General features: G+C 52.5%; 1 protein-coding gene across 3 annotated transcripts in view; it reads right to left on the bottom strand.

Annotated features, from left to right (window-relative positions):
- The window catches only part of Mvb12b (multivesicular body subunit 12B), a 160,205-nt gene that overhangs the window by 7,582 nt on the left and 126,324 nt on the right, over positions 1-26,299 (bottom strand). The window contains exons 8-10 of one of the 3 annotated variants that reach the window (XM_042274821.2): positions 18,011-18,066; positions 15,099-15,158; positions 5,504-8,191 (exon numbers count right to left, since the gene is read on the bottom strand). In XM_042274821.2, the coding sequence (XP_042130755.1) occupies positions 7,748-8,191; positions 15,099-15,158; positions 18,011-18,066 (560 nt within the window). In that variant the 3' untranslated portion in view covers positions 5,504-7,747. Of the gene's footprint in view, positions 1-5,503; positions 8,192-15,098; positions 15,159-18,010; positions 18,067-26,299 lie in introns of those variants that run through there. The other 2 variants (XM_076568836.1, XM_076568837.1) reach the window with 2 other exon arrangements.

Here is a 26,299-nt window from a genome sequence, read left to right as displayed (position 1 = left end):
GAAGGCAGGAGGAAGGTCTCTGTCCAGCACCACACTCACCTGGGGAAGGGTTCAGCTTCCTGACACCCCAGGAAGTGACTCCCCAGGAGTGAGCCAGGGGAGTACTAGCCCGGGCCCAGAGGGGCACTGGGAGCACGTGCTGAGCTGGCCAGGTGTCCATGCCACCCCTTGATGGGCTGCAGCTGGGACGTGGGGCCAGGCGACAACCGGAGCAAAGGCAGGCTATACCGCACCAGACCACAGAGGTCCTGCAAGGGTATGGACAAGGGCGAGTTTGGGGCCCGGGTAAGCCTCTAATGCTGGCAACTAAAGGGCCAAGACTCAAGCACAGAGGTGATTCAGGGCTGGAGAACAGCAGCGGAGGGCTGGCCTATCACAGATGGCCTAACATCAGGGCAGAAGGAGCAGAAGAGGTTAGACCAGGCAGCCCAGGATAGCTATGAATGCAGCCTAGAACAAAATACTCAAAAACTATTTCATGATGTTTTAAGTAAATTAAGTTTTGTCTTTTCTTTTCTTTAAAGACAGGGCTTCTCTGTTTAGTCCTGGCTGGCCTGGAACTCTTGGAGTACTGGGATTAACGGCATGCTCCACCACACCTAGCTGAAGTTTTTGTAAATTTTTTGGAACTCAATCACTGTTCCTGAGGATGAGCTTAGTGAATGACTGTGTGGCTCAGAGAAGCGGAAAGGCTGGACACAGTCACCCATCTGCCTGCTCTCTGAGGCACTGCCACAGCCCAGGCTCAAACCTGCCTTCCATTTGTAACTAAGTTCTTAGGCCACAGCCCTTCCTCACCCACAGCCCAGCCTCCAGAGAACCTCTATTCTGGAAGGCCCTTTTCCACTCAAGGGCTCTATGCTCTCCAAGCTGTGTCTCGGCTCTGGGGTTCAGCCCTGCTGCCCTGCTCTCCTGGGATGAGCTAGCTTAGGCCTTGCATCTGCCCTCTAGCAAGGACCCCAGGTATTCCACTTCACAGCCAGAGCTGGGAACTCCGAGCTACAGCCAGTCCTTCAGGCAATGGAAGGGCATGCACGGCTGGGGATGGACAGGGAAGGACCTGTGTGGTCCATGTCCTGTCAACTTAGAGGCATCTGTTCCGGCCTTAGATAATGGCTCCTTAGACATGGGCAGACAGGGTGAAAGCATGGTCCGGCAAGAGTGCCACAAGCAAACTGGGGGAGCCGGGCCCCTAACGGGGCAGGGTGACTAGTAACATGACAGCCAGCACACCAGTCCTGTCCTCTCTCCACAGGGACAGAGCAGAGCCACACACTGTCTGACTCCCACAGAGTGACTGTCAGCCTTCATGCTTCTCCTGGAGAAAGTGCACACTTCCCAGCCAGGTAGAGGCCTGAGGCTGCCACACCATGGCAACAATAATACCCCTGTCAACAGGGACCCATCCTGCAGGAAGGTGAAAAGTCTCTGTACTCAAGACAATTATTAACATTTGAGAGTGAAAGATTGGCAGAGAAGTCACGTGGTTGAGAAAATGGGAGAGGTTCGCTCTACAGACGCAAACCACAGCCTCCCCTTGCTGTGGTCTCACAGGGCAGACACACACACACACACACACACACACACACACACACACACACACACACACGAGTGTTTGAGTATGTGCAGATGCCTACGGTGCTGAATGGAAACCACAGCTGTGCCACAGCCTCTGGGCTGCCTAGCATTGAGATGGCATTTCAGAATTCACCTCGACATCTGCAAAAATGGCTGTTTGTAATGTTCCTCTTTTCTCGGTCATGGGAGAAAATGGAAATATGTGAAAGAACACTGCCTTCCAGGTGGGGTGCAGACTGTGTGGCATGCTCTGTGGAGGCCCTGTCCCACTCCATTTTTGCTGTAATGACACTTCTTGTCACCTGTGCCTGGCAACTTCTAGTTGAGTTTGGGGATTTGCCTTATTTTAACGTGTGGGACAAAAGTCCCATGAACCCAGAGAAAAGAGTGGGACACGGTCGTGAAGGACACAGTCGTGGAGGACAGGGTCGTGGAGGACAGGGTCGTGGAGGACAGGGTCGTGGAGGACAGGGTCATGGAGGACATGGTCGTGGAGGACAGGCAGAGCCCGACCATTCACCTCGACTCACTCTGGTTTTGCACAAGACGGTGTGGCTGATGATTGAACCCTGACAGACAATGTGGCCTTGGCACCCATCACTGCGGCAGCTACAATTCCACGGCTCCTCTATTTACATGCTGGGTGCCCTAGCCACTAGGGAATACCCTCTCTGGTAGTCACTCTCAGGAGTTGCTGCCTTCAATAAAGCAGCAGTTTCCAATCTTTGGTCATGATCCCTGTGACAAGCCTCTATATCTAAAAGTATTTACATTACAATTCATAACTAGCAAAATTACAGTTATGAAGTAGCAATGAAATGATTTTATGGTTGGAGGTGACCACACATGAGGAACTGTGTTAAAAGGTTGCAGCATCAGGAAGGTTGAGAACCACTGAGATTGAGGCTCAGCCATTAAGAGAAGTCACTTCTCTTCCAGGGAGCTGAGTTTGGTTCCGGCATCCACCCTGGGTGGCTCACAGCTGTTCTTAACTCCAGCTCTCTGGGATCTGATTCCTTCTCCTGGCCTGTGAGTGCACCTGCGCACACATGGCAACCACACACGCAGATACACATGAAGCAAAAACAAAATCTCAAGGCCAGTGAGGAGAGGGGGACCCAGGGACTCAGACCCAGGACTCTGTTGACACAGTTCACCAGGTTAGTATTCAGAGAGGAAGAACAGCCGTCTCCACAGATGACCAAATGCCGCTGCCGAGAAGTCGCCGCCCATCCTGATGAGAAGCTGCAGGAGGACGCATGGACAACTCTTAAGCAGGAGAAAAGAAGAAACCAGAGCAGAATGTGTGGATACTGAGAGAAGAAACTACCACTAAAGAGGCCCAGGCACCCAGAAGGTCCTGCTGAGGAGACTAGGACACCAGAAGGGGCAGCTGCTACCCAGAGACCAGGACAGTGCCTGGGCTCTTGTCTGTGGGCAGGGTGACGAGGAGGACAGTATCGCTGCTCTTTCAGGTCGGGAGAGGTTGGCTCTAGACTCACTACCAAGGCTGGGAACTTTGTCTATCATGTGACAGATGAGACGGAAGAAGCAACGGTCCTGCTGACAGAAGCCTGGGTCGCATGACACCCAGGCATGTCTTGAAAGGAAGCAGGAGGGGGCTTGGGAGGCGGCTCAGGTGGCACAGTGCTGGCCCAGCGTGCGTAAGGCCTGGGTTTGACCCCCAGAGCTGTAAAACTCTGGCATGGTGGTGCATGCACTGGGAAGTGGAGACAGGAGGACCAGAAGCTGAAGGGCAAGCTCAGTTACGTACAGAGTTCAAGGCCAGCCTTGGCTGCTTGAGACCCCATCCCAAAAGGACAACAAAAAGAAACACAAGAGAACTCTTTAAAGAAAACCCTTTTGGTTTCCCATCGGCCAATGCGCAAAGCACACCTGTCCCCAGGTGGACATGCCAGGTAAAATGTCAAGCCGCCTACTACCCATGGGTTCAGTGCAAGCCTGATGGCCTGAGTTCTATCCTGGGACCTCCATGGTGTGGGGAGAAACAGCCCCTCAAGTTGTCCTCCGACCTCATAAACCTAAAATAAACCAAATGTACGAAAACCAAACAAATGGGAGATGGAGTGGTGGCATGTCTGTAATTCCGTTTTTTTCGAGGCTGAGGCAGGAAATTCATGAGCTCAAGGTCGTTCTGGAATATACAGAGAGACCAGGGAGACCCTCTCTCAAAATAAAAAGGTAGTTTATACACTCCCTGCTCCTTGAAAGTCTGTAAGGTTCAGATGGAATCGTGCCTCTAATTAGAATCAGCGGGAGCACAGAACTAACCCATCGTTTATGAGAGCAGTCACAGAGCAAGAGTTGGAACAGAAGGTGCAGGAAAAGCCCCACAGCACACACACAAAGATGCAGCAAGAAGTCACAGAAGAAAATGACCTGAAAACATTAGAAATAAAGCCAGCTCTAGAGTTTTCTTCCTAGAACATGCCAAACAGACTAAGTAGTTGGTGTTTAATATTCAGTATTTTAAAATATAAAATAAGAAAAGGCAGTGGATTTTATTGTAAGAATGACGTGAAAACAAAACCCAAAGCATCTCCCCAGGCCCGAAGTTGCCATTTTTAAAGCATAAAGGGCTCTTAAAAATGAGAGGGGAGGAGTCCGAGAGGAGAGGAGCCCAACTGAGAAGGGAGGAGTCTGACTGAGAGGGGCAGGGTCCGACTGAGGGGGGCGGGGTCTGACTGAGGGGCAGGGTCTGACTGAGGGGGGCGGGGTCTGACTGAGGGGCAGGGTCTGACTGAGGGGGGCGGGGTCTGACTGAGGGGCAGGGTCCGACTGAGGGGGGAGGGGTCCGACTGAGGGGGGAGGGGTCCGACTGAGGGGGGAGGGGTCTGACTGAGGGGCAGGGTCTGACTGAGAGGGGCGGGGTCCGACTGAGGGGGGCGGGGTCTGACTGAGGGGCAGGGTCTGACTGAGAGGGGCGGGGTCTGACTGAGGGGCGGGGTCCGACTGAGAGGGGAGGGGTCCGACTGAGGGGGGCGGGGTCTGACTGAGGGGCAGGGTCCGACTGAGGGGGGCGGGGTCCGACTGAGGGGGGCGGGGTCCGACTGAGAGGGGCGGGGTCCGACTGAGGGGGGCGGGGTCCGACTGAGAGGGGAGGGGTCCGACTGAGAGGGGAGGGGTCCGACTGAGGGGGGCGGGGTCTGACTGAGGGGGGCGGGGTCCGACTGAGAGGGGAGGGGTCTGACTGAGAGGGGCGGGGTCCGAACCTTCCCCCCACCCCCAAATGGGGAAGCTTCTCCTCGCAGTAGGTGGCAATGACCACCAAGCAGTCAACACACAGAGACTGTGGAGAGCCCAGCCCTAAGGGACATTTGGAGACATTTGTACCACACCCTCCTCCAAGGCTCTGGATCTTCAGGAAGAGGGCACTGAAAGATTTATAAGAGCCAGCAGCAGGGGCTGGAGAGATGGACGAGCAGTGAGGAGTACACAGTGCTCTCGCAGAGGACCTGAGTTCTGTTCCCTGCACGTAAGTCGGGCAGCTCACAGCTGCTTGTAACTCCAGCTCCAGGGATATCTGATGCCTCTGGCTTCCCAGGTGCACTAACATGCACCCATCCCACCACCATGTAATTAAAACAAATTCCTTTTCTTGTTTTTTCTTCATTTTTCGAGACAGGGTTTCTTTGTGCAGTTTTGGTGCCTGTCCTGGAACTCACTCTGTAGACCAGGCTCGAACTCACAGAGATCCACCTGTCTCTGCCTCCTAAGTGCTGGGATTAAAGGCATGCACCACCACCACCTGGCTTATTTATTTTGTTAAGTATTTATTTATTTATTTATTTATTTATTTATTTATTTATTTATTTATTTATTAAAGGCACACGCCTTTAGTCCCAGCACTTGGGAGGCAGAGACAGGTGGATCTCTGTGAGTTCGAGGCCAGCCTGGTCTACAGAGTGAGTTCTAGGACAGCCAGGGCTACACAGTGAGATCCTGTCTCAAAAAACCCAATAATAAATAAATATATAGAGCCAAAGGTGCTCGATTATATCTGTCATGAAAATGGTGTTTCCCAGACCCCGCTGGACACATGAACACACAGCAGCTGTGACAGTGTGCTAAGACCAACACACGGGCAGCTGACAAAACCCCTCAGAGGAGAGTAAAGTGGACAGGTAGTCCCACCCCAGCTACCCGCCTGAGAAACTCCTGGGAGAGGGGGAGTCTTTTAATGTGACCCCTGATAGGATGACCACATACCAGAGCAGACTCAATGGAAAAAAAGGAAAATAGAGAAATCTCCAAGGTGGGTGAGAAGGGGTGAGGGTGGGGTAGAGATGGAAGGGGCTGGTGGTGAATATATTTAAAATACATTGTATGTAAATTCCAAAGAATTAAGAAAAGTATCACTAAAAAGTGAATGAGAAGGGGTTGGAAAGATGGCTTAGAGGAGCAGTTCTCAATCTGTGGGTCATGACCCCCACAGGGTCACATATCAGATATCCTACATGTCATATACTTACATTATGACTCATAACAGTAGCAAAGTTAGTTAGGAAGTATCAACGGAAATAACTTTATGGTTGGGGGGGTCACCGCAGCATGTATTAAAGGGTCGCAGTGTTTGCTGTGTGAGTATGAGCATCCAAGTTCGGATCTCCAGAACTCAGCCAAGTTTAACAGCTGCTCCTGTAACTCCCAAGCTGTCGGGGAGCCACAAGAGGTCCGGGGCTCACAGGCCGGCCTAGGGGAACAGCAGCTCCAGGTTCAGGGAGGACCTTGTCTCAAAACAGGTGAAAGACACGGGATGCTAAGCTCTGGACGCTGCACGCAGCTCTGCATGGGCAAGTGTGCCCACACATGCATGTACCCTGAGGAGAGGGGAGGTGAGGGGAAGGGAGGGGATGAATATTAAATAAGCTGGAGGAAAACCACCAAGCCAAAAGCACCAACAGGAGAGATTCCCAAGACAAATGCAACCAGTGGACAGCCACTGACGACAGACCAACATGGGGGCCGTGGAGACCTTTAGCTCTAGAGTAGGTAACAATGGCAATCGTGAAAAGCACAGTGTTGCTGAGCTGGAGTTGGCATGTGGAGAAAGCTAGCCTCATGCTCCTTTGGGTGGCTTAAGTGGGCTCACCTCCATTTGGAAAGCAAAGAACTAATATTTCCCCCTCTAAAGAAAGCCCCACTCAGGGGACAAAGCCACGCACACAGAAAATCAAGTTATAGGCACTGATGAGAGCCACTGGGGATGACGTCAGTCAGTCAGCAGGTGACCGGCTAAGTATGTCAGAGCATCCTCATAGAAGGGATGGCATGGGGGTGAGGCTGCACCCCACAAAGCCACAGACAACAAAACCCCAGCGCCAAGCATGAGGAGCCTGCAGGCTGTTGGTCAGGGGGACTATGATACAGGTCACTGCTGTTGCCCTAGAACTGGAAGGCAGTACGCTGTTGCTGAAGGTGCTGTGCATGTTGGACACGGGACTTGGAGAAATCAAGCTGGAGCTGACCTGGAAGCCTTCTCCCTGAGGATTAGCTCTCAAGTAGACAAAGGGCTGTGGGCTGCCGAAGGAGCAGAGCAGTTAAAATCCTACTCAGCTGTAAAGCCCGTGATCTGTGACGAGGAACAGTGACACCTGTATTTTGGAGGTAACCGACGCCTCCTAGCTGGACTTAAGGCCTGCTCAGTATAGGAAGATGCATGCCTGCTAATATAAATCTAGGCAAATACCTGTGGCTGGTAAGCCCATGCCTAAATCAGTCTGATTCCCACCAGCATTCTAAATACTTGCCCCTTATAAACACAGAGAAGCTCAGCTCTCACTCCTCATCCAAGAAGCTTCTCTTTGCAGAAGACAAGACCATTATAGAAGCCGCAACTGGCCAAAATGCAAAGACCATCTGACTGTAGGTGCACATGCCCAACTGATAAATACACACGAGCTCTACCCCTAAAAGTTCAAGGAACATGGCAGGTGGTGTTGGCAGGAGGGGGGCGGGAGATAATGTAAGAGCCAGCGAGCCAGGACGCCAGCTATGAGATAGTGTCCTCTGTTTAAAGCAGGGAGATGTACCCATTAAATCTCAACAACATGGCTGCTCACACAAGACCTGCACAGTCACACTATTAGCTGACATCCCAATGTGGACAAGGGAAAAATCTCACACGGCCCCAACACTAGAGGAAGAGCTATAGGCAATTAATGGCTGCCGAGAGAGGGAGAATCAGTCTTCTTGAGAGATGAACCCCTGATAGGTTATCCGATGCCATGTGGTCAGCCAACCCAGTGTGGTCAGTCCCAAGTGCAAAATGTACTAGCAACACTAAATGGCCCCAGTGGTGTGTGTGTGTGTGTGTGTGTGTGTGTGTGTGTGTGTGTGTGTAACAATAATTGAAGAGGTCATGAAGTTGAAAGGGAGTGGGAGAAACCCAAGAGAAGCTGGAGAGGTAATGGAGTGATATAAATACAGTGTTTGTGTATAAAATTCTCAGAAAAAGTATTTTTAAAAAGGCAGAGAACGTGGCCATTAGAAGGAACGAGCTGTAAACTGCTTTTTGGCCCGTGGTGGCTGCTGTAATAGTCTCCATCTGCTGTGAAAGAGGCTGCCTTGATGGAGGGAGAGCTCCGGTTACCTGTGGGCATAAGGGGAGGTATTTAGAATGAGCGGGAGTGGGGGGCAGGTTACAGAACTGTGATTGCAGGCAAGCTGATCTAATGGTGTGTGTGTGTGTGTGTGTGTGTGTGTGTGTGTGTGTGTGTGTGTGTGTGTGTGTGTGTGTGTGCATGTGTGTGTGCGTGTGTGTGTGTGTGTGTGTGTGTGTGTGCATGCATGCACGCGTGTCCAGGGTGGGCAGCGTGGGATGTTCACTCTACTCCATGTGTTTCTAGGTTTGCATTTTTATGCATGTGCAATAGTTGTCTGTAGGGAAAACACACAACACTGAAAAAGCTGATGTCTGGGCCAGACAAGATGGCTCCGCTGGAAAGTGCCAGCCACCCAAGCAGGAGGGACTGAGTTCAGATCAGAAGCATCTGTGTAAAAGCCAGTATAACCCCCGTGGTGAAGGATGGAGACGGACAGACACCTGGGGCTCATTGGCCAAGCCAGCCTAGCTGAATCAGTGAGCTCCAGGTTCAGTGAGAGCCCCTACCTCAAAACTGAGGCAGAGGATGAAGGAAGATAGCATGTTGACTCCTGGTTTCTGCATGCACACACGCACATGAACACGTGTGCACACAATCTATTCTGACTGGCAAGCTGCTTCAAATGATACCATACCAACAAGATCGGTGCTGGTCTGTGGCATGAATTGTGGTTGTAGAGCATGTGGCAGGGTGAACCAAACTCCTCCCACATTTCGGAAGACATCTTTTGTGCCTTCAGAAAAGCCAGTTAGCCCACCCATTAGGTTCTTTAAAAATTAAAAACAATTTCTTTGCAACTGGCAATCATCACATGTATGCTGACAGCTCAGTGTGGGCACACTGTAAACTGGTGCAGTCGGCTGACTGGCACACCATACCTTACCAGCATACCATCTTCTGGGGTTTCTTTGTTTTGAGCTGGAATGGTCTCAAGCCAGTGTGAGCTCTGAAACTTGGGTGGTAGCTGGGGCCTTTGACGAATATATAAGAGGAAATAAGAGTATTCCAGCTTAATTACACCTAGTGCATGAAGTAGGCAGATTTATTTTTCCAAATATTTCATCTTTCTGGCTGAAAATAAAGCCATTGACACTGGGTGGAGAACCTTGCATCTTACCTAGAAGAGAGGCGGCCATGTAATCTGTTGCAGTTCAAGACCTAACCACTAGATGGTGGAAAGGGACCATGTATTTCTGCGGCTGCACCTCAACCCTTCAAATCAGTTCACATTCATAAGCACAAGGAAAGCTTTCCAACAGCAGAAAAGAAGGAACAACTGTGCTGGATCTGAACACTTAGCTTCGATAAAATTGGGACTCTGCCATTTCATTATGAATGCAAAAACCTGCCTGGCTCTCATCCGGCAGACATAACTCCCCAGCCCACCCTAACCTCGTTCATTTGAAGAGGTCCCAGCAAAGTGGACATCCAGAAGTTGAATTTGAAAATTCTTTTAACCTCATGCTGCCACATGCGTTTCCATTAATTTCACCTTTGAGTCGTGACGTAAATGCTAGCGGATCAGCCCCAAGCCAAACAAGCAATAAGCCCCATTTTTCAACAGGCAAACACATAAAGATGTCAGCTCAAACTGTTTACTAATTAACACTTAAAAAGACACAAATTAGATATGCGTGGCTAAGAGCAATTATAATCAAGACGAATTCCTCTAGTCATTTGGGAACTGGAAAAAAAAGCCTAATTGCTGGAACCAATGTTTTAAAAACTGAAATCATGCCAGTTAGCAAATATGTTCATTTAAAGAGTATCTCACGTGACTACACTCCTGAGGCCCGACTACAAACGCGAGAACAAGGATAATATTTAGGGATAAAATTAAAATTTTAAGCTCTCTTAGATTTATAACTTCTTCATTAAATATGTCTGCAAACAGCAGCCCATAAAAACCTGTAGCAATTAAGTGGTTAAATGAACTGCCTCCCTTGTCAATTTTAAGGGGGTGATTAATATTAGATGGTCCCTCTGCTAATGAGACTCTCCCCCTTTCAGCTTTCAAGTCCTACAAAAAATGGAGACTGGCTGTTCCACCAGTAAGAGAGGTAGGCTAATGAGAGAACACCTCGCCACAGCCCCATGTGCCCACCAAGGGTTCTGGGTGAGCTGGTTCACATGGAGCCTGGAGGGACTGGTTTCCCAGCTGCGCATGCCCTTTCAGGACAGGGATGCACTGCTTCCGATTTAAAAGGTTTGTGTGGGATGTGCCTCCCTGCCCTGCCTCTTGGCCCATGAGACCTGGGGTGGAGAGGGCAGTGAGGTTGATCTGGTTGGGGTGGAGGCCCATGGCAGTATAGGTAGGTGGAGGCAAACGGGATGCAGGCAGCCGCGGCAGGGATGGTTTTCCAGGAGGTGGCTGGAAAGAGAGTGTGGGGCACGCCCACCCTGGCTGCGACAGGGAATCCATCAGATGGAGAAATGGGGCAACTGCTTACAAGGGAAATAAAGAGCTGCGGAGACGGGAATATTTATATGCCCATCTACTCACTCATGGGAAGATGCTTCATCATGGACCGCTGTGGAATTGCATTTTTCCTCGTTCCTCAACAGAGCAGCTTTTGCTGGAGCGCGCGCGGGGTGGGGCGTGGGGTGGGGAGGACAGTGTGGCTGTGTGAGGACAGTAGCCCCACACCACCCTCCCACAGAGGCAAGAAAACAAGAGGAAGCCATGCTGGGACAGGCCAACAAACCTTGTGTGACCCCTTGGTCACCTCCCATGGGAAGGGGAGGCAGCAAAATTCAGCCTATTGCCTTGATCTAACTGACAGGAACCCTGCTGAGGCCTCTGCAAAGATGGGCAGAGAGGAGCGTGTGCCAGCCTTCCAGGCTGAGTTACTGTATTAATCAGGGCTTCATTCATTTCCACCACCCACATCTCAGTGTGTGCCTGAATGGTGAGGCTTTTGTCTTCAGTGACTCCTCCCCCGCCACAATGCAGCTTAATGGCATGTATTTTGACTCTAACTTTTAAATAGCACCTTTCTTGTGTCTTCCTGTAATCTAAGGGCTGTGCATGCCGGGAAGCTCTGGAGCATGACAGCTGAGGCACACGAAGGTCTCTGCCAGCTGTGAGGCGCCCAGTAGGGACACCATGCTATGGGGTTGGTCCATGAGGCCTGTGCTCCAGCTGGGGTTGGAGAGGCAAAGGAACTTGTCTGAGGTCTGAGCATGGCTATCAACTCTGGAGGCAGAAGTAGGCAGATCTCTGTGAGTTCAATACCAGCCAGAGTTTTACATACTGAGACCCTGTCACAAACAAACAAACAAACAAACAAAAAACCCCAAACCCCAACTAGGGGAAGATTTAGCATCTGACACAGGCAGACTGGGAACCTGCCCACCATACCATATCACATCTACTAACACACGGCACTCACCACAGACATGCACACTGCTCACCTGTGTCCTGCCTGTAAAACTATCCTGTCACCTGCACCATCTGAACATGGACACCAAGATTCCCCAGAGTCCTGTCCATGACACCATGTCACCTCCAAGAGAGCATGCTCAGTGAGGTGGTCTGAATGAGAATGGCCACCACAGGCTCATGTATTTGAATGCTTGGTCCTCAGTTGGTGGGACAGTTTGGGAAGGATCTGGAGGTATGGCCTTGTTGGAGGAGGTATGTCACTGGGGTGGCCTTGGTTGTCCTGCTTTTTCTGTATGAACTTGTGAATGGGATGTGAGGTCTTAGCTTCTGCTCTAGTGCCTGCCTGCCTGCCACCATGCTTCCCGCCATGATGGTCATGGACTAGCTCTCAGAAACTGTAGGCCAGCCCCCAGTTAGATGCATTCTTCTGTAAGTTGCCTCAGTCATAGTGTCTCTTCACAGCAATAGAACACTAACTAACACACTCAGCCTGATGGTGGACAGACAGACTGGCCAGCTGTCTTCAGGGATGGGCACTACTTCTTCAAACTGTGCCCTCTCAGGAGACGGGGCAGGGGTATACTTATAGGCCACACTTAGTCCTCTTGTTTTCCCTGGAACCACCTGCTGACTGCTTAGTCACCGTCAGGGACTCTGGCTGTCCACTGGACCTCAGCCCTGGTTTCTCTTGCAGGATGGCTGGGCACTGCTTCTGCCCACAGAGGAAGTGCTTCCCAGACACCTTGCTCCCACTGTGGGGAGGAGCTAGGGGCAGGGTCCTAGATGTTCAGGTCTAGCCTGTGCTCCAAACTCACAGATGGCCAGTGAGATGGCTTACTGGGGAGAGACCTGCCACCAAGCCTGATTACCCGAGTTCCATCTCCGGAACTCACACGATGGAAGGACAGAACAGACTATGCAAGTTGTCTTCTGACCCCCACACTCTGCGTCAGGATGGAAAAAAATTAAGCACCCTATTTTTTGTTTTGTTTGGGGGTGTGGTTTAACAAGTGTAAAGCACAGAACTGCCAGTGAGCAGAGCATGTTTCCAGCAGACCCTGGGCTCCTTCATAGGGGCAGCTGGGGCAGCAGGGAATGAAAAGCGAAAACCAAACGTCCTGACCCAGAAGGCACATGCCAGCTCCCGGGCCCCACACCTGTTCTAAGGGGCTCCCTAGCAGTTCCAGTGCCCTGCTTGCTCCAGGCCCAACACTGCATGCAGGCCATGGCGGAGGCCTCTTCAGGTTTCCACATCACAGAAGCGACCCTGTGTTCGGGTTAGGAGAGGCAACATCGAGCTGCTCCCAGGAAACTCACTGAGGTGGCTGCAGAGGATGGCACTGTCCTTGGGAGTGTGGGCAGTGACGTCCGAACACCATGCCGTGAAGCACATGGGTGGCAAGTGTAGGTGACTTTCAAGTCCTCAGTGACAGACGCTGTGCCACCCCCACTCACGGTGGCCCTTGCTTCCACACCCCGTTTCCCACCACTCACTGTCCCCACACCTTTCTGCGTCTTCCCCATGGCAACTTTGACAGAATTCAGCAGCAAATGCAGGCCTGTCTTCTTACCGAGACTAACAGTGAGAAACAAAACAAGATGGCACCCCTCAGCTGCTGACCAGGATGGGCAGACAATGCCTCCTGCCCCGGCCCCAGGAAAAGGGGGGGCAATAGTGATGGGTGGGGGCAATGGGACGCTACCAGCTCTGCAGGTTCAGGTCCCGCTCCAACCCCCCCCCCCCCCCCCCCGTCTCAGCAGAGCATGGCTGGTATTTCCATTACTACTCCATCTGACAGAAAAGGAAACTGAGGCTCAGAAAAGTCAACTAGAAGAGTTGGGATTAAGCCCACAAGCTCCTTCCAGAGCTGTCCTCAGCACCCAGTGTTGTGTCTTGGGGGAAGCCACACCCCCAGCTCAGTGCTGAGGTAAAGAAAATACACATTAGAACAGGCTAGGCCAGGTACCAGCCCTTGGAGTAGAGGGAGGGCCAAGACATCTGGTGTGAATATCACACCTCAGCCTGACAACAGGGTCTTATCTATTCACTGCACCCAGAACCCTGCTGGACTGGTCTCCTAGGCCCCCCACTGTCTCCACCAGGCTGGAGAGCCTCCTTCAAGGGACTTCCAGGCACAGGACAAGGCTAGGCCTCAGTCTTGCCTCATCCAAAGGAGGAAGGAGGTCACCTGGTCCCTCGGGGTGAGAATAAGAGAGCCCCAAATACGAGGACTGTGCCCCCAGAGGTGCCTAAGGAAAAGATGCGGCGGCCAAGGCCGGCAGGCAAGGACAGGGGTAGTCAGGAGGGAGGAGGTGGGGTGCCCCTTCCTGCAGCGCCCAGCCCCAGCACTGGGCGCCCACTGCCAGCAGGGTTCCCACCTGTGCACGCTGCACTGGCCGATCTCCTCGGAGACAGGCTCTCCCTTGCCCTCCAGAGACCGGGAGGTGGCCTGGGTCAGGCAGCCAGGCTCTCCAATTCTGTCCGGGTGACCTCGGTCTATCTTGTCCCCAGAGCAGCTGGAACAGCCCACCCTCTCAAAGCCTCCCTGGGCACCCACAGGCTCCATCCCTCCTGGAGGCCCACCCTATGCTGGGTCTCTGGTTCACAAGCAGCCGGACTGCAGAGCCATTTTAAGGGCAGATGTGACATTCTACACACATCTAGATCTCTAGCCTCGTGGCCAGCCATTTCTCCTGTCGCCAGGCAGCAAGCAAACAAGACTACAGGTGACAATCATGTTTTTAGGATTCACTGAGAATCTAAGACAAAGGGGGAGTTTTTCCTCTTGTTTTTGCTTTGACAGGTTTAGGAATTTGTTGTACTGCACTGATTCAATTTTCCTTGATTCCAGCCATCTTTCAATAATGCAGCCTGCTTCTTCTGGCTGGGTACATACAAGAAAACCCCAAGGAACCCAGGATATTGAAATGGTTCTGCCATTTCCATCTGTGAGACAAATGTCCCTCTCTGAGGAGCTCTGGTGGCAGCACGTGACCATGGCAGTCCTCTCTACACAGAGGATGTGCACACTGACGCCAGTCCGTGAACAGGGCAATGTTAGCATGCCTGGCCTCCTGTGGAACCTCACTGTTTCAGGCCTGGCTCCTCGGAACTTTCCTTTGGACCCTGACCCTGGTGTTTCTTATGATGTCCAGATGCCATCCATCCATCCATCCATCCATCCATCCATCCATCCATCCATCCATCCAGCGGTGTGTGTGTGTGTGTGTGTGTGTGTGTGTGTGTGTGTGTGTGTGTCTAAGTATGAGGGGCCTAGGACACTCCTCTGGATCAAGAGGGTTGACCAAATATGAGACGATCTTGGTGGCAAATGACGGGAGAGGGGACGAGGCACTGGTCACAGTCTATGGCAAAGGCTTTCAAAGTGACTCACTGGTTTTTCCCTCAGAAGGGCTCTTACATCTGCCTTTTCTAGAACAGAGCCCTGATAGAGGGACAGGGACTCTAGAGGAGTGAGCAGTGTCGCAAGCCCAGCGTACGTACTTACCTCCTTTTCAATTTCTGCCAGGGACTTGATGGTGATTCCCAAGAGATCAAAAGGCTGCATCTGAAAACACAGACCAAGTCACCCCTTGCTCTTATGACAACTGTGATATTCAAGCTGCCCTAGTCATCGTGTCGTCCGTGTCCCACCCCCCCTGTCCCCCTCCTCCCACCCCCCTCCCCCACCCCAGTCCCCCACCCTCACCCCCCGGCAAGGAACGGACGTTGTGATGCTCAGTCATTGCGGGTCCAGGAAGAAATCACAAAGTACATGGTGGGCGGAGCCTTCTGTACCACAAGACTACTTTGTCACACAGTCACAGCACTAGGGGGTGTCCAGGGATTGGGTGGGTCATGGCCTCCCGGAGCTGTGCCTAGGGTCAATTAGCTTATCCTATTCCCGGATACCAAAGGAGAAAGTGAGTGAGACTTAGGCTTCTGTGATGGGATATGGGGCTGGAAGTGTCTGGAGAGTGGTGGAGGACCTAAGGGCCTGCAGTGTCTAGGGAAGGCTCTGGTGGATTCCAGGCCTTTGGCAGTGACAGGAGAGGGGAATAACTATCCATCAGCTAATGGTCTGCAAGGTCAAGGTGGCGAAAGTGATAATGTTGCACATTAATGGGGGTCCTGCAGTTCTGTGGACAGTGGGACATTTCTTGCAAATACACAGGTTAAGAGAACCAGCTGCAGGTGACCGGGCTGGACCGGTGAGCTTCCCTGTCTGTGAGGCTGCCAGTGCAGGATCTGTCCAGGTACACTCGTTCTGTGTTTTCATGGAGCAGCAGCAGGCCAGCCTCCTGCAGCCTGGCTGGCAGGTAGCGCCCGAGGTCCCCACAGAACCCAGGACTAGGAGCCCTGCCCTGGGTGGGGAGCTAGCGCTGCCCTGGGCTCCAGGGATGTCCTGCATGGCGCATGGCCAGAGGCTGACTCCCAAGTCCAAGGCTTTGGATTCCAAACTGGCTGCCTTGTGCTACAGGATGGGTTAATCTTCTCTATTCACTTATTCAGCATATTTTCAGAGTGTGAGTGTGGACACACACATGTGGAGGTCAGAGGGCAGCTTTCAGGAGTTGGCTCTCTTTCTGCCTTGCTGAGGCAGGTTTCTCTCGTTTCTGCTCTCGGCCAGCTGGCTCACGACTCCCATCTCTTAGGGGTGCTAGGATTGCACATGCATGCCACTGTATCTGGCTTTGTTATGTGGGTTCCTGGGTTTGAACTCCAGTGACTGGGCTCTTGCCCCAAGCCCTTTCCCCTGCCGAGGCATCTGGATGCCCCTCATATTTACTTTAAAAGCCTGTTAAAGCAGCACAGTGGGCCCTTCTGGTCTGGCTGCAGGGGAAGGGCTGAGCACTGGGCTTGGCCTGCATCTGTGGCCTTGAGTCTTTGCTGAATTGGCAGTAGCACATTGTGAGGGCAAACTTGGGACAGGGCCACCGAATTAGACCCTGAGCTCCCAGGGCTGCTCTACCAGTAGCCACAAAGCAGTTTGGCTATGCTGAAGATGCCAGCCTTCCTGGTGTGAGGATAGGGCTGCCTGGCCGCCTGGCCCAGGAGCCAGCAGAGGTCCAGCTGCTGCATCATTAGCTCTAACTATTCCACTAAACTTTCCCAACTGGAGCTGGTGAGCAGGGCAGAGCTGCCGCTCCCAGGGAGCATGCGGGAGAGGTGCCAGTGTCTCCATGGCAACGCAGCCAAGTGGAATCTGCGGAAGTTCCTTAGACTCCCCATGTCACGTCAGGAGCATTTTTCACGATTAAGCTGCTTACCAGAAGGGCTCAGAGGAGGCCTATTATATTTCATAAAAATGGAAACGACAGAGCAGGTCGGATCGCCAGCCGGGTGGTTTTAAACTGGGTCCAAGAGAAACACTGTGGGGTCTTCGCTGGGCCAAACTAGGGCCTTGGTGTTTAGTGATGCCTCAAAGCAATCTTCTACAGGAAGGATAAAAGCCAGAAACAAGTTTACTGACCCAGCATGGCTGAGAGGGTGAAGGCTGTCCTGAAGATCAGGCACCATCAGAGGGGTGTCTCCAGGAGGGCATGGAACCCAGTGCAGGGTCCTGGCTCTGGCAGGCACCTCGTGTGGTCTGGATACTGGCCTCTGCCCTTGGCTGGCTCACCTAGCTCCTCTGTCATTCAAGAAGCTCAGGGTGAGAGCACAGCCAGAGGCCCTTGACACTCGTGCCATAGCAGAGCGTGTGGCACACACAGAAGGCAGCGATGACAGTGGGAACAAGGCCAGCTCCGTCACTGTGAAGTAAAAACTCAGACCACGTGTGGGGACCAGCAGCAGCAGGAGGAGGAGGCGGGCAGATCTGAGTTTGATGACAGCCTGATCTATGTAGTGAGTTCCAGGCCAGTCAGTGCTGTATGTCTCAAAATAAAACCGTTGAGTCTGGTTGTGGTGGTGCGTGTTTTAATCTCAGCACTCAGGAGACAGAGGCAGGTGGATCTCTGTGAGTGCAAGGCCAGCTTGGTGTGGAGAGCTAGTTCGAGGCCAGCCAGGGCTGCACAGTGAGAGTCAGTCTCAAACAAACTGCTAGACTGACTAAGCTCGACTAGGGAAACACTTTGCAACTGTCCGACGCGGCTCAAATGCCAAAGCGTGGCCGTATGCACTCGTCTGCTAGTGTCTCGAGAAGCTTGGACCCCACCTGCTCTTTCCTTCCCCTTCTCAAGCATTTGCTAGGTGCAGGCCCCAGCTGAAGGGCCCAGAGATGAGCAGAACGCATCTCAGCTCTCAGAAGTTGTGCCTTCTGGTTTTAGGGTTCAGCATCCAGAGTAAGAGAATCATCGGGCAGAAATGCTTCCACGGGCCCAGGGGGCTCCGGGGTGCTAAGAGCAGCTCATGCACACAGAAGCTGAGGGACTTCGGGCTAAGGTGGGAGAGGGGGAGGGGATCATGCATTAAACTTACACTTTCTGGGATGCAGGAAAACTTCTCTGAAATCATGAAAGGCACACCATCCATCGCTGTAAGAGGAAAGAAGAGAAAGGCATTGAGGACACCATTGCTGTCCAGGAAGCTAATCTGTCAGTCCAGAGAGAACCGACCAGTCCCTGGCTGGAGCAGGTGCTGCCCAGTTCAAGTGAGTGGGAGTTACAGAGTGGGGCAGGGTGCCCTCCATCCCCAGGGACCACATCCCCAGGGATGCAGAGAGGGCGGGGGAGTAGCACAGGGCTGGTCCGGAAGCCCTCTCCCAACCTTACCCAGGAGTCTGACCTATGTCCTAAGTGGTGGGAGCCACTAAGGGCCTGACAGCAGGAAGAAAGTGACATGTGGCTAGGAGGGGACAGAAGAGCATTCTGGGAGGAAGCTGGCCTAGCATGTCCATTGTCCATTCTCTAGGCTGAGCCATCACCTCTCCTGGGTGGTGTTAGGTGCTCATCAGGGTCTCCATGGAAAGACAAGCCGTCTGGTGGTCAGAATGACTGAGCTTGAGTCCTGGCCTGGGCGTGTGGTGAAGTCAGTCACGTGTAAAAGAAGCATGGCTAATGGCTTCGAGGTATGCTTTGGGTCTGCAGTGAAGTGTGCCCAGAACTTGCCAGAGCCGTGAAGAGTGGACTCAGTGTATGTGGGAAAGGGGAACACGTGCTCACGGTGACTGATTCCTTGTCAGAGTTCAGGGCTGAGTCCGACAGGACATGAGGGGAGGGGTGTGGAATGAGCAGCCCGTGAAGGAGAAATGCAGGGACCTGGAAACTCAGTTCCTTTCTGCACCACATCCCCTGCAATCTACGTGTGTCTACATCTCCACCACCAAACTGGTGGCAATCTTGCCACAGAGGAGCCTGTGATGCAGGGTCCTCACAGTGTGACACCAGTCTTGCAGAGACCGGATGGAGCTGAGGCAAAATTCAGCCTACACTTCTGGCCCTCAGCGTAGGCACCTGCAGCCTGCAGTGAGAGGGAGTTTGTGGCAGATAGAGGTTGTGAATGGACATTGCACGCCCCACCCCCCCTTTCCTAAAATGAAGGCTTCCTTGGTATTCAAGGCCAACTTCTAGGGCTAGGGCAGAAGAGAATCAGGAGTGGAGAGGAGAGGAAGGCGCAGAGCCTGGCCCGGAGTGCAGTGCCATCTACAAGATGTGCCCTGCGGGGTGTGTTAAGCTGTGTCCCCAATACTGCTGGAGGGAGGGAACAAAGGGCAGGGCTGGCCTGCACCCGAGCCCCTCTGCAGGGCCACCTGCTGTGTGCTTTCCAGGCTCGGCAAACGCCTGCAGCAGGGACCGCCTCCCACTGCAGCTGGGCCCCACAACCCAGAAGAGGGCATGATGTATGCGACACTAGCCCAGGGAGGAGGGACAAGGTCCCAGATAATGTCGTAGACCCACATGCAAACACCCCGTATGACCTGAAAACCTATCACAGCAGACAGTACCATGAATGAAGGATCCTTGGAAAGCCACAAGCTTGCCAGAGAGGGATGGAGGGCCCATCAACACCCAGAAAGGCCTCCATGGCTCCTGCCACTGGCCACCCAATGTGAACTCTAAGCTTCCATTTACCCCGCACAGCTCTTGTGTGCTCTAACCTCAGATGCTTGCTGGGTCCAGGGCCCTCATATCACTTCTGATCACTTTGAGATGACGAAACAGAGGGTCCAGAGGGAGAGCCTACCAAGGTCATATGGGCAGGAAGCAGTAACCTGGAAGCCCTGACTCAGGACAATTGGACACAGATGACAATTGACACAAGCACTGTGCAGGGACTAATGATGCTTCCCCTTAGCCACTTCTACAGTGACGTCCTCACCGGGACGCTTGCGGGAGCTCGGGGGCAGAGTGTTTCACACCGTGAGAAACATGAGGCTGCCTGACAGTGGCCACCAGGAGGGTGGTGGCAGGTACACTCCTGCCTGGACGGGCAACAGAGATGGAAGCCCCTTGCGCCCAGTCCTGACGGAAAGAAGCCATTTGGTAAAGTGACTGAGGTCACCTTTGGTAAAGGGGACTCACAGCAGGAGGTCGGGCAGTCAGACACTCCTCCCATTCACGAGAGAACAGATCTTAGCCCATCTGGTAGAGCCAGCAGGGCAGCGCTCAAGAGAAACCACCTAGATCGGCCTCCCAGTGCTCAGGACACATGGAGGCAGATGTGACCTCCAGGCCATACTTACCGGCCAAATTGCATTAAAAAAAAACCTAGTGTGTGTGTGTGTGTGGTTGGGTGCAAGGCACTGGAGAGATGGCTCAGGGGCTAAAATCTTTCAGAGGATACTGGGTTTCATTCCCAGCACCCACATGGCAGCTCACAAGCATCTGTAATTCCAGTTCCAGAGGATCCGACACCCTCCTCGGGCCTCCTGGGCACTGTATGTGGTGCCCAGACAGGCATGCAGGCCAACGTTCACACACATAAAATAAATATGTCTTAAAAAAATCTGGTAGGGGCTGGTGAGACGCTCGGCGGGTAAAGGAGCATGCTGCGCAAATTCAACAAGTTGAGTTTGAGCCCTGGAGTCACAGAAAGGTAGAATGACGGAAATGACACCACAAAGTTGTCATCTGGCTTCCACAGTGGCATCCACCTCCCCTTCCATAGGACGCAGCCTGCACTGGAGAGGCAGATTAACCAACTGCTCTGCAGGGGTCAGGACATCACCTGTTATCTGAGAAGAAACACGGGATAGGAACCTAGAAGGAATGCTTGTTAATCGGCCAGCAGTGAAATCTGATGGAGGGCACAGAATATTGACATCTGGGCTACGTCAGAGCATGGAATTCCCAGGGTCAATGTCACACCTTGTAGTTTAGGGCCATCTCTACTGGATGAATGGGAGACGCGCACAGTAACAAAAGGGGATGCCTTAGTGCTGGTTGGACACATCATATGATTTGATTGTGAACATGGAAGGTGCCCTCCTCAAAGCCACAGTGCCACAGCATGGCCACAGGTCTGCTTTGAGCTTGTATAATATTCTCGCATGATCATCCTGAGAGCCGTGAAAACAGGGAGGACATTGTAGGGCCCTAAGTTAAGTCCACATGGAAATAGAGAGGCAGACTCAGGCCTGCTGCCCCGGGGAGGTGGGACTCTGCCCAGTACCCAGCACTGCATCTGACACATGGGGAGAGGCAGGTTGGGGCTTGTGTCTGGAGAAGAGAAGGCTGGAGGTGGGCTAAGAAGCCACAGCTGCGGGGAGGAGGGCTGGCCGGACCAATCACGGTTCAGGGTCTCACTTCCTCTTGGAAGATGTACTGCACAGAGCGAACAGGGAGAGCAAGTGATACATGCTGGGCCGGAGCAGGGCCTGTGTGTCGCCGTTTAGCTGTAGGAGGGGTCTTATCTGGACGGCCTTCCATATTTGAAAACATTCAGAGGTTTGGCAAACATAATCCCTAAAAATGTTGGCAAGCATTTTTCACATGGTCCCCAAGATTGCTCGTAAATCATCTCTGTCCTCCTTCTGATGGGGAGCCCTGTTCTCCCCCTTCCTCTCTCCTTCCCCAGCCAGGGCTGGTATGTTTTCATCACGACTGTTCTAGAGCGGAAGCATGGATTGCTGTCTTAGCTACTGGGCTCTCACTGACCCTACTCAGGGCCACACACTGCTGTGACTTGGTTCACAGGGTCAACGTGCTCTGCCAACCAGCAAGAGTTAGGGCAGGGCTTCTCCCTGATCCTGCCTGATCTGTGTGCATGGTCATGTCACAGAAGCGGGTACTGGTCCTTCCTCCGGGTAGGGTTCCCAGGGTGACATTACAAAGGCTCCTCCAAGCCTTGGAGGTAACGAGAGAAGAAGGTGGAGGACCCGTGGTCCCCCCAAGGTCTCTTCCACAGAGGAGAGCAAGGAACCAGGCTCCTTCCCTTGTACGAGGTGGTGAACCTTCAACCTCCTACCTGCAGCCTCTTCACACAAGTCAGGCACTCAGGAGTTTCAGGGCTGTGACAGAGCTAGTGTTCAGGTCCACAGCCTGGCCTGTGGTGGAAGGATGGGCTGGTGGCTGTGTCCACACTGGGCCACCACACTTTTGAGCCTGTCTAAAGTGGGCCTCACACTCCAGTGCTCAGGAGCAGACTCTTTACATCAACGGACACACTTGACGACAGCAGCCAGGGGTCTGCTGTGGGGACAGCATCCCGGCACTGTGGCTCCCGATATCTGACTAGAGCTGTGTCCCTTTAGTGTCAGGCCACTGCTTTCTTCTTTTTACTTAAAAAAGAAAATTGGTGGCAGTTTTAACAAATGCCGATCCATGGATGGAGCAACAAGGAGCAGATGAAAGCGAGGATGTGCCGTGGGCTCCGTAGCGCAATTAGCATTCTCCTAAACAAACGAGCTGCAACAGAGCTGTAATTAAGCAGGCCTGTAATTAAGTATATGCCCTTTATCATAACGATCATGCTTAAAAATGGCACGAAGCACGGAACTGTGTTATTAATGCTGTAATCCCAGACTGAAGAGCAAGTACATAGAAATCTGCATGTCAGGCCTGTCACCGCGAGTGTTTGTAAAATACATTAAAGAAAGAGGCCCCCAAACAATGAGCTCGTTCAACTGTTCTTTTTACAACCAGCCAGCACAAGTCAAGAGGACTGTGAATGCTTACTGATCCTGAGGTTTAAACAAATAAAGCCGTAATCTGCTGCATGCCTCACCCCCGCTGCAAAGAGGGGGTGTCTAGAGCTGTGTTCTCTGCTTCCGCTGACCCAGACCCCATCTTTGCTGCTCTCAGGGAAGCTGCCCAATTTGCATGCTGCATCTGGTTGAACATCAAATTGGATTTCTGCTCCCACAGATAACTCTATGAACCTGTAGGAAGCCTGCCTGGCAAATGGGCTCCCCATCATAGCTCCTGCCTCCTCCCTTTGTGTGGAAACTATCATTTTACTTCCCAAAGCCATCCCTAGAGCTCGCCTTTGATCCCCCATCTTGACACATGCCTCAGGCTTCTTCAGACTCTACACAAACCGCCCACTGACAGCTCCCAGGGTTCCGTACCTCGGGCCTCCACATCACCCAGGGTTCCGTACCTCGGGCCTCCACCATCACCCAGGGTTCCGTACCTCGGGCCTCCACCATCACGCAGGGTTCTGTACCTCGGACCTCCACCATCACCCAGGGTTCCGTACCTCGGGCCTCCACATCACCTAGGGGTCCGTACCTCGGGCCTCCACCATCACCCACAGTTGCTCACAGCAGTCAACTCCATCCTTCCTTGACATCTCCACAAGCAGAAGGGACAAGGACACTTAGATTTCATCTCAGCATGCTTGATAAAGAGTCATAAAATAGAGCTGTAAAAATGAAATTTTAAAACCAAACCCCACTCCCATCACCTCTGCTGTTACCTGCTTACAGTCACCACACAGCGCCAGGTGAGCCAGGTAATGGTACCTGGACGTCCTAGAGGAGGCTTGGCAAACTGGCTTACTGGCAGGTAGTCGTTTTTGGAATGGAATTCAATGTGGTTGGAGTGGTGGGGGGCCTTTAATCTCCTGTACCTGCTTGGGGCTCGGAGCAGTAAGCAATCAGTATCCCACCCCTTCCCCTCCTTTTCCCAAAGTGGCATTCCCAAAGTCCTTTGCAATTTGGGATGGGAAAAGTGCCAGCAGCTCACGATCTCAAGGCCATTTCTCAAAACTCATTTGCAAACCAAAACACGGGGCGTCCTGCTTTCTGGGTGACTCACTTTGGAGATATCTTTGGAAGATATTTGTAGACGCCTCCGGAGCTGTCTGCTCGGTGACATTCCAATTGAGTTTACACAAGGCCAACAACTTCCTTCTAGGTCCCCAAAGTAATTTGTTTTGCCATGTTATTCATAAGCCAAAAGGAGCAATTTATCAGCAACAGCCGGAGACTCCGGAGCCCCACGCTCAAGAGGAAGAAGAAGTGTGGGCACTGGTGTCAGTCACATGTGTGTGGTGCCCGCTTGCCAGGCATGTGGTTTTGGTAAGTCACTTAATCCCGAGTCAGAGTTTCACCTGCCTCGTCGGCAACGCCGGGGTGGGGGCGAGGCAGCGAGCATGAGTGAGCCGAGCACAGCCGTTCCGCGGCAGCCACTTGACACCTGGTTTTCATATACAGAGCACAGACCGTTTCTTTGGGGGATGAGTTCAGAGCACAACCTCCTACCCCACTGCTGTGACTAGGACAAGGGTCGCTCTATCTGACCCTTCTTTCAACTGTGAAAGAAAATGATAATATCTGGGCCACTCCTGTGGCAATGAGATAAAAACACAAAGCCCATGTACAAACAAGCTTCTTGGTTGGTTAGGGATGATGATATTACTGCTGCACAGAGGAAAAGGCCCTTCACAAACTCCGTGTATCCATATTAAACCATCTTACCCGTGCGTGAGTCCCGGTCAAAGGCTCCCAGAGGTATAGATGCAATGTCTGCCCTGCACTGTGGTATGACGCACAGGGTACCCAGTAGTGCCCTCCCTGCCATCTGTTCTCTTGGCAGTTACAAGCAAAGCTTGATCCAGAAATGAGGTTCTGGAGCAGTCTGGTACCACACAGGTAAGGAGTAAGATGTGAGGCAACTGAAGAAAGCCAAGGCTGCATCTTAGCCAGGTCTCCCAGTGGCCAGAATGTCGTTGTGGTTAAATGTCCCTGAGCTGCAGCTAGGCTTGGGCTATCCTCCACATGAACTAATGAAGGGTCTGTATCCTCAAGAGACCGGCACCATTCAAATACCGTTTGCATTGTGGTTTTGACCTCAAGCCTAGTCCCATGGGCTTTTCTAGAGGACCATGGGAAGAACTACCACGAAAGGGAAATCTGGTTCATTATGAGTTGGGAGGGAAAAAGGGTCACCTCACCCCATGAATATGTCACCTCATAAATATTCCTAAGACTTTAAAATCCACATTACAGAACGCACTAGGCTGCACCCCACCTTGGGGGCAGCCCCCCCATCTCTCTTTGACTGTTGGTTTTGCTCTGCTAAATGAACTTCAGCTTAAAATATCTGTGTCTTGACTGAATTCTTTCCTTCAAGAAAACAAGAACCAAGCCCCCGCCCCCCCTCCATAGGTTCATTTGTTTGATGTCCCCTGGAAAGAGTCCTAAAGGGCTGGGAGCCCGGCTCAGGGATGGAGGCCTCGCTTAAGCGGGTGCAAGGCCTTGGGTTCCACCCCAGCACCACAGGCAGAAACAAAACAAACAAAACTGCTTTAAAGAAGCCCAGGCTAATAAACTAGAGGCGTCTCCCACTAACGGACACTCCCCAGGGTCTGTTGGGCACAAGCACTCTGGATCTCACACACACACACACACACACACACACACACACACACACACACGATCATCTCCAGACCCATCTCTACACAAAATGCCCAACCCTGTCGCTTCAGGTGACGGGGGATTCCTCTCCACATCCCTAGTACCAGGAGAGGAGTGAGACCTCAGCCCTGCTGAGAGCGGCCCTGCTCTAATGCAGACATCTGGTCAGGGAGGGAGGTTCCTGGCCAGCTCTGAGAGCGGGAAGGGTAGGAGGACATGTCCTATAGCCAGGAGGGCCTAGACATCCAGCTAGAACAGCGGCATTTCTCTGAGGAAACTTTATAACTCTGTAATGGCTTTGCTCTAAGACCATTTACACTTGGCTTAAGGTGAAGACAGTTGTCTCAGGTTCACATCCATGGGACTAACGGGAGGCCTCTGTAGTCAGGAGACTCTGGAGTCAGTGCTCACACCTGACGTTCCAAAGCAGAAACTCTAAAGCCCGTTGGCGAGCAGGAGATGAAGCATGGGGGCGTGACTGTGCAGAGCGGAAGGCAGGCCGTCCTTGAGAACAGCAGTCCTCAGGGAGGCGGGCTGCTGTAACACAAGGGCCATTCCCATCCAGCCACTTCACTGTTACTGCAGGCAAGTTTGGGGGCCACTGGACAGGCCCTGCTGGCTGAGCGTCACACACAACGGCCTCTGTGGGGGCGGACACCTCAGGAGGGGAGGTGTGCCTTCCCTTCTGGGGCCTCTTTTTACCTCAACACCAACACAAACCATTTTAAACTGTACTTTTTCTTTTCTCTGAGACGGGGTTTCTCTGTGTTGCTCTGGCTGTTCTGCAACTCACTTTGTAAACTAGGCTGGCCTTGTACTCACAGAGACCTGTCTGCCTTTGCCTTCTGAGTGCTGGGATTAAAGGTGTGCACCACCACTGCCAGCTAAAATATATTGTTTGAATGTCTCAATATATGAATCTGTTTTCCAAGGAATCCATCCCTAAAGGCCAGCTAAGCTAACACACT

This window comes from Peromyscus maniculatus, chromosome 4 (genome assembly GCF_049852395.1).
Source record: "Peromyscus maniculatus bairdii isolate BWxNUB_F1_BW_parent chromosome 4, HU_Pman_BW_mat_3.1, whole genome shotgun sequence".
NCBI lineage: Eukaryota > Metazoa > Chordata > Mammalia > Rodentia > Cricetidae > Peromyscus > Peromyscus maniculatus.
This window is presented reverse-complemented; position numbering and strand designations above follow the sequence as displayed.